This window comes from Antedon bifida, chromosome 3 (assembly GCF_963402885.1).
Source record: "Antedon bifida chromosome 3, ecAntBifi1.1, whole genome shotgun sequence".
Taxonomy (NCBI): Eukaryota; Metazoa; Echinodermata; class Crinoidea; order Comatulida; family Antedonidae; genus Antedon; species Antedon bifida.
In genome coordinates, this window is record NC_136228.1 from 32,202,976 (window position 1) to 32,217,382 (window position 14,407).

The 14,407-nt window shown below is 32.9% G+C and overlaps 2 protein-coding genes across 4 annotated transcripts; one reads left to right on the forward strand and one right to left on the reverse strand.

The window, feature by feature from the left end:
• Positions 1-48: 48 nt before the first annotated feature.
• Positions 49-5,374, forward strand: LOC144837369 (putative cytochrome P450 120). 3 transcript variants are annotated; one of them, XM_078692440.1, is made up of 11 exons: positions 49-154; positions 563-1,123; positions 1,230-1,428; positions 1,882-2,018; positions 2,434-2,513; positions 2,812-3,009; positions 3,420-3,530; positions 3,919-4,046; positions 4,134-4,221; positions 4,444-4,586; positions 4,642-5,374. In XM_078692440.1, exons 2-10 carry the CDS (start codon positions 934-936, stop codon positions 4,573-4,575), a joined length of 1,263 nt encoding a protein of 420 aa, XP_078548566.1. In that variant the 5' UTR covers positions 49-154; positions 563-933; the 3' UTR covers positions 4,576-4,586; positions 4,642-5,374. The 3 variants fall into 3 exon arrangements, with proteins under 3 accessions (XP_078548566.1, XP_078548565.1, XP_078548567.1); XM_078692439.1 differs by having other exon boundaries at positions 4,444-5,374; XM_078692441.1 differs by having other exon boundaries at positions 950-1,123; positions 4,444-5,374.
• Positions 5,375-5,494: 120 nt separating this feature from the next.
• Positions 5,495-14,386, reverse strand: LOC144838382 (uncharacterized). The gene is made up of 15 exons (XM_078693721.1): positions 14,313-14,386; positions 13,901-14,162; positions 13,604-13,769; positions 13,117-13,505; positions 12,399-12,685; positions 11,825-11,960; positions 11,041-11,231; positions 10,654-10,720; positions 9,051-9,224; positions 8,386-8,614; positions 7,734-8,152; positions 6,976-7,265; positions 6,539-6,674; positions 5,996-6,186; positions 5,495-5,752 (listed from the first exon to the last, which is right to left on the reverse strand). Exons 2-15 carry the CDS (start codon positions 14,055-14,057, stop codon positions 5,621-5,623), a joined length of 2,964 nt encoding a protein of 987 aa, XP_078549847.1. The 5' UTR covers positions 14,058-14,162; positions 14,313-14,386; the 3' UTR covers positions 5,495-5,620.
• Between the last annotated feature and the right edge of the window lie 21 nt (positions 14,387-14,407).

Here is a 14,407-nt window from a genome sequence, read left to right on the forward strand (position 1 = left end):
TCAACGAAGCGTAGCACAGTAGTTTATTGAGAGAGAGAACACAAAATGGGAAATAAATGAGAGGATATTAACAGCAAATTGTTCTGTGTTCTCGTTATAGTTGACGTAAAGAGCTACAATAACATTATTAAACAGATCATAATCTTATCGTATGGTAAGTATGCTCTAATTGATAACAGAATTTTAGTTATAATTTGATTTTATACTGAAATTTGTCTAGGCCCAACTGCTAGCTAATCTATTAAGCCTAATCATACTTCCTCCTATCCCAGGCTATGGTAGGCCAAAATTGATTTAAACGGTCAGCCTATTGTGAATCGTAAAGGAAATAACTAATATTTAACACAGGATTGCTTGTATATCACAAGACTAATTTATTATAGAAATATTCATGAATATGCCTAGAATTAATTAGTTTTTTAAATAATATAAATAGGTCCTACAATAAATAATTGTGTTAATATTTTTACACCTCCCTGTTTTTACTATGTGTTTCCAGTCTATAAGTATAACTGGTGTATTATAATAGATACATATACATTTAACATCTTTTTTTTTCCAGGTTTTTATCTGTGGAAATGATTGAGAAATGATTGATAAATGATTGTACTGCTGCACATTTACATCAGTGATTTGTCATTTTAAATCTAACACTTCTACAACATCATTACAATTTCCAGTTGATATAAAATAAGATAAATAATAGACATATTTATTACTTGCTTTCAATATTTATATTAAATTTTGTCAGAATAAATTTATCAATTCAACATGAAGTTTAAACTATTAATCTAAAAATATTAAATTCTAATTTTTAATGTGCAATCAATATATTATGATCATTCCTTATTGTATTCAAACAAAATACCAAAATTGATTTCCTGTTTATAACAACTATTTAAAAACTGAATAAATAATTATTAAATACTAAATATGGCACAACCAAAAGGAAATGTAGGGTATATGTTTGTTGGCGATAAATCTATAGAATTCTACCGTGATCCGATTACGTTCGTGAACAAACAGATGCAGGAACACGACACTCGGATCTTTCAATCTAGACTTCTAAACAAACCAACAATATTTTTGGGAACAATTCAAGGTGTCCAGGATTTAGTTGGAGGTAAATAATATTTAAGTATTATATAGATACAAATGCAAATTAATTTCGAGTGTCACTAAATTGTAATCAATATTGTTATTAATGGCCTCATCTCATTTTTTTTCAGAATGCAGTCATAATTTTGAAATGGGCTATAAAGTGTTTATGCATGGTCTCTATGGCGATAATGTTGTATTCTCTGAAGGAGAGGAAGCTAAACGACTTAGAGATGTCCTTCACTGTATATTTCAACCTGCTAACGTACAACAATTTAATAACAAACTGCAAGATCTCATTGTTAAGCACTTTAGTCACATGGACACAGGGTAATATGCAGTCAAAATTAAGCCTACTATTATTGAAAGATGAAGATTAATAAAATCAGACTTTAAATAGGCCATTTTGCAGTTTTAACAAAGTTATTCACTTCTGTTTATTAACAAAAAAAATTATTATTTCACTTATAAAAAGACAAAAGAAACAGTTAAATTTAACCAAAAACCATTGTCTGACAGACAATTTAAGTATTTTTTGCTTTAAATTGCATTTTTTTTCAAGTAAATAAATTTTTCTTCGATCCAGTTTTTGGTCAAAGTGAATAACTATTATGTGACATCAAAATGGCATATTCAACAACAAGGGGGACAATATATCTTTAAAAAGCCTGAAATAAACAGCAAATGAGAAGAATAAAGTTAATTAAACGACGGTTCTATTCAATGCGGTGGATTTCAGTAGAATTACACCATTTTTACTGTTTCTTACTTTGTTTTTCACAGCACTGAGATCTCTGCATATGAACGTTTTAAACATTTTGCTACAGAACTCTCCTTTAGTATTTTCTTAGATGTTGTTCCTGATCACTCGGATGAGGTCAACGAACTACTTAGCCAGCTTATAACTACGCATTGGCATGGTAATTATTTTCAAATATTAGAATATTGAAATTAGCAATAGATAAAAATGAAGGGTTATTTTCTATAATGTTTTATTAGCTGGTACATTTCCTGTCTTATTTTAGCTGGTAGTATTTCTTAAACTATCTTCAATGAATTCGATATGTACAGAATATCTATTTTCTTAATCCTATATAATTTATATTTTCATAAACACTACTGATGCTACTTTTCATTCATTCATATATACATTTATTCATCAGCAGTTTAAGATAATGTAAACATAAATTAATTAATCATAACAAGAAAATAAATAAACTGTTGATTATCAACTCAAAACAGGCTCAGACTGTGTATTGTACCAGGGAAGAGTGACCCTGATTGTACCCTGAATATGAGCAAATATTAATGAAATTCAAACAATTTTTTTTCTAGGTATTATTTCTGTACCGTTGAGCTTAAGAATGCCTTATTGGGGATCTAAATCTGGATACAACAAAGCTGTAGAGGCTAAGGTACTGTATTTTGTCCAATAAATGAAATTATTTCAGTGATAAATATATTTATTACGAGTCGTAGTACAAGGCTCATGAATATTTATGATGCTCATGACTATCACATAATTACCTTTTTAATTACCTCAAACCAAACATCGTAAAACGTTATTCCGGAGTGAACACAATGTACTATTTACATATTTAGCTTTCAGGAATAATCATTCAAAATGTATTTTGTAATTCAATTATTAATCAATTTTGCTGGTTGATTGTGTGATTTAATGATTATTTCAACGCATTATTATCTGTTTTTCAGGGTAAACTTATAGAAATAATCAGAGATCGTTTAGAAAAAGCAAATAAAGGAGATTTTCTTCATCGGATAACTGAAGCTGGGTTTCAAAATCAAACTGAAGTTGAAAATCATTTGTTGTTATTCATATCCGCCTTGGTTCCAAAGGCGTTTGCTTCCATTTTAACATCCTTCACGTTGGCTTTATCGGGTCAAGATAAGGTGGGTAACTGAGTTAAAGAAGTCATCAATTTTAGCTGTTGACATGTTTGCCATATTATGCGCAAATCGTCAAAATGATGTCATAGGGTATCAGTGAACCCACTAGATGTGCAATTAAAATACTTATTAATACCACAATTAATGAATAACACCATAATACAAATTACCAACACACCACAAATTCTCCGCTATCATTACCAATTTACCACCAGCACTACAAATTTACCACCATACAATTTATCTTTTATTGGGCTAATTTAAATTTTAAAAAATCAGAAAATCTTTGTTTACCACCATTATCACCAATTCCTCCATTATAGTATCAATGCCTCAATCTGCTACCATGGCCACCAATACCTCAACTTTCACCCCAATAATAATGAAAATGTTTTTATTTTTTCATTCTACAGTCTTCACAGCGTCACCAAGCCTGTGTAGACAGCAAATATTTAGATCATGTTCTACTAGAAGTTCAAAGGTTATGGCCACCATTTTTCGGAGGCAGACGACTAACTAGAAAAGTAAGTGTAAAATGTTTGGAACTGTTTGGAAATTTTAAAATTATAATTGTTTATTTGAATATTAAATGTTTCTGTACTGTGTTCATTTGAGTTGATTCAGTGTAGGCAAAACCATGTTTTGGCACCAGTCAAAACAGTCACTCAATTTTTAACCATCAGTTGTCTTTTGCTTGTTGCCCTTTCCATCTTAATACCGAGCATTCGTTTACCTTTAATTTTAACCTATTTTAACATAACCAATTTTAGCATTTCTGCCTGTTGTTTTTCATCTTTTTGTTGTTCTGGTTGTTTCTGTGTTTTTTAAAATATATATTTTTATTGTATCTTTTAAGACATGTTATTGACCTTGTAATTTCTGTGATTGTGACTGATTTCTCTTTCTCCTCAGAGTTGTGTCTTAGATGGAATACAAGTACAACAGGGTACAGCTGTCATCTATATGACACACGCAGCACACAGAGACCCTAAAGTTTTTCCAGATCCAGAAGAATTTAAGCCAGAAAGATGGGAAGAAAAGTAAGACATTTTGTAATACATTAATACAATTTAATTTTTTAGCTGATTTGACAAGCATTGAGATTGTTTTATTGTTTATTCTAACAGTGGAGATGAATTGGAAAAACTATTGTGTTGCTATGGTGGTGGAAAAAGAAAATGTATTGGCATACAACTCATAAAGAAAATAATTAAGGTAGAGTATTCAATGTTTTCAGAAGATTTTCTCTTTTAACTGTACATTTACTAACCAATCATTTGTAACGCACAAACTTAAACACAAAATGTTATTATTATTGGCGGCATATAATAAAGTGAAGGTAATGACTAGGCTTGAATTTGTAAAGAAAAAGGATAAAGAATTTGAAATTGACTTATAAAACTCAAGTATTCGTTCCTGTATCTTTTGTTTAAACAGGAAGTTTGTACATTTATGCTTAGCAACTATGACTGGACTGTATCAAGTGATCAGGATCTTGAATACAAATGGTTACCTGTGTCGCGACCTAAAGGTCAATTGATGACCCGGTTTGTAGAGAAACTTGCATAAATTAAAATGGACATTATTATTGATGAATTGAAGTACTTGTGATGAAAATACTCAATGGTTTTATATCGTTCTCATGGACAAATTAAATTCTACTGGTTATTTTTTTTTTTATATTATTTAATCATAGAGATATTATACTATAATATCTCTGTTTTATTATGCAACCTAGTTTGACTATATTTTTATTTTATTTATAGTATTTTTATTTGGCTCCTCCAAGCATTATTTAAAGACCAGGAAAATTAAAGATAAGAGGCTGTGCAATTTTTGAATATATGTTTTAATCAAAGGTAACTTGTTACAAAATTGTGTAAAATATATGTACAATGTCACATATTTGAATTGAGATATACAGTATATACATATAAATATATATATATGTAAATGTGTAATATATAATGTACAGTACCTCACAATTTATTATTGCAATATATATGTTATATATATGTTACTGATAACTCCTGTACTAAACAGTTTTCAATGTGCAATGAGTTGTTTGTGCTGTTAGTGATGTATACTGTTCATACCGTGCTCACCAATACAATTTACGCACACTGTTTCTTCTGCCGAAAACTTAACGTAACATAAATTTATATAAAAAGTATATATGCAAGCACAATTTATTATCATGTTATTTAAGTGTGAAATGTTTTAAGTTTCAGTAAATGTGTTTTATAATGGCCAAGTGTATGATTTGATTCCTAAAATGAATGTTGCAACTTGTATAACTTTGAGCTGAAAGTTTTGAATAATTAAATATGTCTGCCAAGAGCTTCAAAGACACCAAGGTAATGAGAAATTCAATAACTACTTGTACATTTATTGTTTCATATGTTTTTACATTCGGTATTACCAGGTGTACAGACTTAATAGTATAAAGTGTTAGGGTACTAGACAGGCTACCTATCTGCAAATGCAAATTTAGGCAGGTTACCTAACTTTGTAAACTGGTAAAGTTAGACTACCACATTCTGGTATAGACTGTAGGTAAAAGCATACTACCCAACTTTGGTATAGACTGTTCTTAAGTACACTTTAGTGTAAGTTAGGTAGGACACACAACTTCACTGGTGGTGTATAAGCTGACTAGACGTTCAGCCTCTCGCTGACCTGACAACAATGCACCTTGTGTCGTTGAATAGAGAGTCCTATGAGTTGCTTCACCAGCGAATAACACCTGGAACAAACAATGTCATTTTTAGCATACATACTACAGTTTTTTGTATGTTTAAAGCTCTGTCTACACTATCAAACTGTAATGTGATGTGCCCATATATGGACATGATGATGTCATATCACTACCATATTTGGGCATATCACTACCATATTTGGGTATATCACATTTTTTTTTGTCAAACTGGTTTGATAGTGTAGATAGAGCTTAATAAAAGTGTTCATTTAAATGTTATAAAGTACATACCCTTGGTATAGTTACTCCCTCACTATTTGTAACATAAAGAGGTTCGGCCAGTCTATCAAAATCCTTGCCACTACTACCCACTGCTACATAGGAGTACGCACCCCGGAAGTATGGATTTGTATTCCATGAGGTCGTCAGCACCTCAATGGGTTCTGGGATTGAAGAATCCTGCAAGAGTTCTCTTAAAAGGTCTGGATATAGAACAAATTGGAGATATTAGATAAATGAAAGTATACTAGGTTTGCATTAGATTTAGGCTAGCTCTGTCTACACTATCAAACTTTATGTGACAAAAAATGTGATATGTGGTTATACATGGACATGATGATGTCATTATCACTATCATATTAGGGCATATCACTTCCATATTTGGGCACATCACACTTTTTTTGTCAACTAGTTTGATAGGGTAGACAGAGATTTAGGCTATGATGCTTTGTTTTATAGGACACTGAGTGACCGTTAGGAATTAAGACCATTAATGGGTTTTGCAACAACTTTAAAATGGCACTGTTGAATCACATATTAATTAGAATACTGTACCTGTACATTTTGTACTTATAACGTCATCTTCTAAACTCTCTGCATGCAATGCAGATTCACCTGATAACCAAACTACCAGTGTATTAGACACTAAAGGATGTACAGCAAACTCAAATATCTTTCTGTACCAATTTTCCTTCAAATAAAGATAATCAAACCTTCATTTTAAGTCCTTTATACTATATTTTTATTAGGATTAGGATTTAAGAAAACTATGGGAGTATTATAAGGGCTTCTTTTTGGTATACGGTAAAGAACACCCTGTAAAAGTAACCAACGAAACTCACCAGGGTGAATACATTTTCAGTGGGTAGCAACCATCACATCACCATTCTTTAACATGCAGGTTAATAGTCTACTTACATAAGGTATCCTCTCCATCAAATAAGATATGACATTCTTAAAAACTAGTAGTGTTAAGAAAAAGTAATCTATACCTCTGTTAACTCCTCTATCCTGTTGACTGCATTTCCAGGTATCCTGTCCCACAGGGGCGTAACACTTGTAAATATATCTTTCCAAAATGAATTTTCGTACCTTAGATGAATCTTTGTTATATAACTGAAACCCATACGGTTAATTACATCATATTTGATTTGTGGTAATTCAGGCTTAAAAAGTGTTGTTGCATACCTCTTCAGGTGACCCAGGGACTGGGTTGTAATCACATGATCTGCATAATACTGTTTGCCATCTTTGCATAGTATAGTCACTCGTTTGAAAGATCCTGTGAAATAAATTAATTTATATTTTATTTTATGTCTTTAGGCACGTATGTGGCCAAGGATTACCAATAGTAAATTAATCACTGTTCTATCAGATAGGTAGTAATCCCCCTGATACAGGGGCTATTTTGTAAACCAGTTCAACAAGGTAATCTCCTACTTGTCTTGAATGATGTACTGAGTTCTTTAAAGTACACATGGGTAAACTGTGTACACTAAACCTATGGTTTATAGTCCTTATCTGAAAAGATTAAGATTTTAATAATGAAAATAAAGACAGATATTCATATGGGAAGTTTGTGACCACCAAATGAGGCTTAAAATTGATGCTTACAGTCCTTCCTAAGGGACCCCCAGTTTGTCATTTCCTTGTTGTGGGTGCATATATCAAATTAAAATTAACATAAATTCATTTTCTACTCTGATATCAAAGTTTGAATGTAGATCTGCCTGAATTAGAGGTACTGTACCTTTTAAAATGCTGTCATCCAATGTTGGGTCATTCTCCCATTGTATTTCTATAACAGGTGTGTTATAAATAACACAATCTTTTGGTAACTGTTTCAACATCTCTTCTATCACTTGTAAATAGCCCCCTCTGACAACCAAGTCATGGTCTTTCATCTCGCCGTACTCTCCGTAATCTGCCAGTAATAATTCATACAAACTGCTGCAGCCGCAGTGACAACATTCGTCGAATGATAACACTTGAAAAATGCTACTCGCAGTGTTTTCATTTTCAGTCGTTAGTCCGAGTTTTCTCAGTTCCAAGAGAAACTGCTGTTGTAAAAATTGACCAACTGATATGGCGTCATTCTTTCTTTGTCCATTAGTTGATTTATTGTGGCAGAGACTGGCAGCTTCTTTGTACAATATTCTTTGGAAAAGTCTGGAAAAAATATTTGAAATAAAAAAAGGTAGCCAGTCGGCATGAGGCAGACAAGCCGCTCGCTTGTTCTCATTCACCCACCCAAATTCACCAGCAAAGATTGTCATATTTTATATTAATCATTGCCTCATCTGTTTTTAACCTCTCGCTACAGCCTTGTCAGTAGGCCTACATGAAATGTACTTGTGAGCCACCTGCAAAAGGTTGTACATGTAATTTATCAAACTTCCTACCTTTTATAAAATATGAAGGTCTCTGGCAATACCGCATCTCCATTGGTTTTACAATATTTTGGTTGATGATTGAAATCTAAAGCATCACCATCCGTGGCATCACCGTTCGTGGAATCACCGTCCGTGGCATCACCATCCGTTAACTCGTTATGCCGTGTAAAAAATTCTTTAACTGGATTGTTTTTTGTTGAGTGCAAAAACGTAGCTCCTTTTTCTAAATATTCATTGTCTAAATAAACAGTAAAAATACAGAAGCTCTGTTTACAACCTATGTAATGTAGTATATTGTTTGTCACTTGTCACAGATTTTGCTGTTGTCATTACATTCACATACAAACTTTGCAGAATTAGGATTCTGTGCAAAAAAAATGTCACGTTTTTATTAATGTTTTACTCAATTTCATTGAGAACTTAAGTACAGTACTTAATACTTACTTAATACTCTTTCTCTTTCAAATTACTCTTACATATACAACCCAAAACGGCCTAAACGTTACTTGCCATCAAATGACAGACAATAATAATAAAAAATAATAATAATAATCATAATGTCAAAAAGTCAATATACAATATCTGGCTTAATAATATGCAATGTCTTTGAAAATCCATCATCATTCTGTCGCGGTCCCAGACCCCTACCTACATGCACCATCAAACCAACCTACCTGACAATTGAATCGAGTGTATTCGTCCACCTGGTCTTGATAACGCTTCTAAGATCGTTACCTTACAATCCGGTAAACACTCAGTCAACCTCAGTGCAGCGCTTAGTCCTGCGATACCAGAACCAATAACAATAACCTGAGGTATGTTGTTCATTTCTCCTTCCATTTTGCTTTAAATACTGTACTTGTATTATTATTGTATTATATTTATCTCTTTGAATATAGAGTTTGTTTAGTTTCTGCCACATGTTGAAATAATTTTTTTTTAATTGCTGGTTAGGCTTATATCTAGACCAGGTGATTTATGAAAAAGTGCTCAAGGGTTCAGAACAAAGTATAAATAAACAGATTCATTCTAGTTACGTAAATAAAAATACACAAACAGGTAGCTTAGCTGGTTAAAAATTGATATTTATTTACAATAAAACATTTGTCTTTTCATATGTATTATTCTCTGTGTCTTTATTAAAAGCAGGTTCAAGAAAACTGGACAATCCTGGGCCAGCCTAAGGGTGTCCATCTTGAACAAAATGTCGAAGGGTTGACCATGCAAAAAATAATGCATAGGGCTAAAAGTAAACTTAGTTTTCCGATAAGATAAAAATATATTTTTTTTGTATACTAAGTAAATACATGTTTTTGGAAACTGTGACATCAGATTGGGTAAGTAGTTTGGGGTTTAACAGTATATGGTAAGTAGTTTGGGGTTTAACAGTAAGTAGTTTGGGGTTTAACAGTATATGGTAAGTAGTTTGGGGTTTAACAGTATATGGTAAGTAGTTTGGGGTTTAACAGTATATGGTAAGTAGTTTGGGGTTTAACAGTATATGGTAAGTAGTTTGGGGTTTAACAGTATATGGTAAGTAGTTTGGGGTTTAACAGTATATGGTACGTAGTTTGGAGTTTAACAGTATACAGTAAGTAGTTTGGGGTTTAACAGTATATGGTAAGTAGTTTGGGGTTTAACAGTATATGGTAAGTAGTTTGGGGTTTAATTACAGTATATGGTAAGTAGTTTGGGGTTTAATTACAGTGTATGGTAAGTAGTTTGGGGTTTAACAGTATATGGTAAGTAGTTTGGGGTTTAACAGTATATGGTAAGTAGTTTGGGGTTTAATTACAGTATATGGTCATTCTACATACATGCAGTATATTTTAGTACTGTACTGCCATAATATAGTGTTCAATCATAATTATAATATAGTAGTACTGTATTGCACTTGGAAATAAAAAAGGTATCATTTTAAATATACAAAAATGTCCACAGTGAAAAGTAATAGAATTCAATTAAGTAGTAAATAGTAAGTACATAAAAATGTTTGTATGATAATCTGTGTATACATTAAAATCTCCCAATACTGGATACCTTTGGGCTGGGCTAATATGTCTGGTATTTCTGGTATTTGGAATGTGTTTTAATGGTGACAATGAATTTGAGTCTGTTTTGAAAATCTGGTATTGGGCGAGTTTCTGGTTTCCAGAGAGTCCAGTATTGGGAGAGTAATTTGTACTTCGGTCTACAGCTTTTGCTATATCTTATCTGTTGACAAATATCGGACATTTTACTGGTAAAGGCTCGCCAATTGTTTAGCCACTCGCTCGCCTGAGAGGAATGCACCGTGGGCAGTAGAGTAAAAAGTCCTGTGAGTTGCCTCGCCAGAGAAAAACACCTATAAGACAAATGAAACAAATAAGGCATACTTAAAATACTGGGAAAACAAATATATAATTCCAGGCCAATAAGGCCACTCAAGCCAATTTTGAATTTTCATGATCGTTTTGATACCAGGTGCAGATCCAAGTGGTAGAGGTTGGCGCGCACCCTTCACTCTCCCAGCTAAAATGAAATTATGAATGTTAAATGCTGGCGCTCCCCCCTGGATACATGGTCCCTGGCTGGACTATAAAAATATTTTATGTTGCATACTGTAAAACTTTATTTATTTCTTTTTGGTAAAAAAAAGTGATTTAGTGTACAGAATGAACTAACCCTTGCTATATCAACACCCTTAGTATTTTCAACATAAAGAGGTTCTCCTAGCCTATCACAGTCCTCGCCACCACTGCCAACAGCTACATAAGAGTACGCTCCCCGGAAATAAGGATTTGTATTCCATGAAGTTTTTAAAACTTCACAAGGTTCTGGAATTGAAGGGTCTTGCAGGAAATCTCTTAAAAGATCTGAAATTGGAAAGAAAAGGTGAGTTTTATATTACTTTGTTCACAACCTTTAGTAGCCTTATGAGTCTTAGAAACTTGAGTAGTGGGGTGGCTGTTTTCAACAATTTTTCAGAATATTCATTTCATTCATATTCATAAAACTGAAAATTTCTGGGTTTTTTTTAATTGATTCGTAAAACAATACTATAATTTTATTGTTCGAAATATGGCCTAAATAATGATACTGAATTCAATGCAAGCACTGTAGTACTTGACCTCATTCATATTTTAAGAGCCCTTGATATCAGCAGATGTCTGCGTAGTGTTTATATTAAAAATAAACTGTAGGAAAGTATGTACCTGTACTTTATTTATTCAGGTATGCTTTACTCAATTCACTAATTTTGTCTCCTGTCTACAATATCAAACTAGTTTGACAAAAAAGTGTGACATGCCCAAATATGGTAGTGTGCCCAAATATGGTAGTGATATGACTTCACCATGTCCACACATCACTTTTTTTTGTCACATAAAATGTAATAGTATAGACAGAGCTTTATAATACTGAAGTTATGTAACTAGTATCTAATTTAATATCAATTTGAATACTGTACCTGTACATTTTGTACTTATAATGTCATCTTCTAAACTCTCTGCATGCAATGCTGATTCACCAGATAACCAAACTACCAGTGTATTAGACACTATAGGATGTACAGCAAACTCAAATATCTTTCTGTACCAATTTTCCTTCAAATAAAGATAAAGAACTGTGTATATTGTTTGAAGGTTTGCATGGCGAAATCAAATGTTGATACAAAGTTTGCGGTACACCTCGTATATATAGCTCTGAACTGTTTAGTTTCTCAACGTTTCGATCAACATACTTTTATCGTCCTCAGAATTGATCGAAACGTCAAGAAACTCAACGGTTCTTTTCAGAAAGAAGGAAAACGAAAAAAGAATGACTTGGAGGGATAAGACATGAATAAAATTGCCATTCTACCAGTTTCTGGATTCCGCCAAAGATGGAAGCACTTGGTGCAGCACTTTGTATCTCACCTACTACGCCCCTACGATTTTCTAGGTCATGGGACAACTACAACTAAAAATATTGTATTGTACTCAATTGAACAAAACCAATACATTTTAAAAGCAAGTTGAAAGTAAATAAATAAATGTTTTTACTTTCATGGATGTTTCAGTTTCAGTTTCTTCTTCATGTACTTTGTCCCATAATAAGTAAAGACGAGTGAATCTATTTGTCCAAAACGGAGTCTTGTATCTTAGATAGATCTTTGTAATATAGTTAAAGCCCATGCGATCAATAACATCAACCTTCACTTGCGGTAGAGTCGGTTTAAACAAGGTTTTTGAATTTTCCTTCAGGTGGCCTAGAGATTGAGTTGCTATCACATGGTCCGCATAATACTGCTCACCATTTTCACATAATATAGCAACTGGTTTAGAAGCTCCTAAAAAAATAAATATTATATTATTAATATACTATTATTAATAGTTGGAAAGGATTTTTCGATTACCTTAGACTTATGACTTCATATGAAGGTACTATTTATGTTGGGTTTGGTAACTTTTTGTCAAGGTGTTGGACCCAATTTGGTCTAGGTCCAGGTGACACAAAATAAATTTAACAGATGTTTAACATAACATAATAGTCCTACAGTATGTCCTCAGAAATCAAAGGTTCCCTATTACACAAGGCAGTCTCACAGATATTTCTACATTGTATGGCCACACAAGGTCATTGACCTGTAAAGCTGTAAAGGCCGGCTGGGTCCACTTGAATCCGCCTATGGTTCATACCTGTTCCGCTTCACAGAACCATAAAACAAAAAGACAACATCATTTCCCGTTCCATTTCATGGGAAATGAAAGTTAAACAAACCATTATTATTTTTGACGTCTTTCCATTGCACTTCTTTCACAGGTGAATTGTACACAACAGAATTCTTAGGAAGACTCTCAAGTAATCGGTCAACAGCTTGCACGTAGCCGCCTTGAACTCGTATATCACCGCCTCCAAGAGCCCTGTATTCGCCAAAATCCTGTAGGTCTAAATCGAGCAAACTATTGCACCCACTTATACAGCATTCAAGTAGCGACTTATAGTGAAAAATGCTATTTGCTGTTTCTTCACAGTCTATCGAAAGTTTACGATCTTTTATTTCTCTCTGAAATTCTTTCTCTAAAAATTCACCAACTGATTGAATTCCATTAAGTGGTTTGTTGTTATAATATAAGAATTCGGCTTCATCTCTTAGTTTTAGATAAATTCTGACAAAAATAAAATCAATAAAATTTGGTTAATCTTTCAATTTTCTCACGATTGTATTTATGCTTAGTATAAAGATTAAATCTTTCACAATACCCACCTTTCGAATAATTCAACTATTTCTTTAGAAACTTCTTCTCCATTGACTTTTGCGTACTTTACCAAAGAGTTGAAGGTTTTTCGTTTTTGTTTTCTTATTAGACCAAGAATTGGATTATTTTTTACTCCATGGATCCAGGTGGCGCCGCATTCTATGAATTCATTCTCTGAAAATTAGAGACGATACATTTTCTTGATTGATAGTGTGTGTGTGTGTGCAAATAAAAATAATAATTAATGTTCGAATAAAACAGCAGTATAAACAGACTACTTAAGTTGAGTAAACTAACCAACTTACCACCAATTTCCCATGATTTAACCCGTCCTCCCGGTCTTGAAAGGGCCTCTAAAATTGTGACTTTGCTGTCAGGAAGACTCTGATTTAACATCCTTGCTGCACTTAAACCAGCCAGTCCTGCGCCAATAATGATAATCACAGGCCCATTTTGAGCCATTTTGCTTCTTTTCCAAATTCTACCACTAGCCACCTAGAAGACACGTCCACCGTGGAGTACCTCCTTCCGTCCCAGAGAGAAAAGGCCTAGCCTACTTGGCCTAGCCTGAAATGGTTATTTATATATTATAAATAAACAAAATTCCTATTTTATCTATGTAATGTTGAAGATTATACGTTAAAATAAAAGTATATATAATAATATATTAATATAATGCACTTTATTTTAGTAAATTTTGGTAAAAAATAGACTTACTATAAATTGCCGACAATTGTGTTGTCACGGTCTGCTACACATCGATTACGTAATCCTCTTATCTAAACATCCAGTACCGAGCAAGCTAGTTTGAC

Bases quoted from the DNA above. Each gene is read 5' to 3' on its own strand.
- LOC144837369 (XM_078692439.1), top strand. From the start codon at position 934: ATGGCACAACCAAAAGGAAATGTAGGGTATATGTTTGTTGGCGATAAA. The intron at 1,124-1,229 runs GTAAATAATATT...ATTTTTTTTCAG, and splicing joins TGTCCAGGATTTAGTTGGAG to AATGCAGTCATAATTTTGAA. The intron at 3,010-3,419 runs GTGGGTAACTGA...TTCATTCTACAG, and splicing joins CTTTATCGGGTCAAGATAAG to TCTTCACAGCGTCACCAAGC.
- LOC144838382 (XM_078693721.1), bottom strand. From the start codon at position 14,057: ATGGCTCAAAATGGGCCTGTGATTATCATTATTGGCGCAGGACTGGCT. The intron at 11,961-12,398 runs GTAAAAACATTT...CTTTATTTGAAG, and splicing joins AAACTGAAACATCCATGAAA to GAAAATTGGTACAGAAAGAT. The intron at 6,187-6,538 runs GTACAGTATTCT...TTCTATATCCAG, and splicing joins TATAAGTACAAAATGTACAG to ACCTTTTAAGAGAACTCTTG.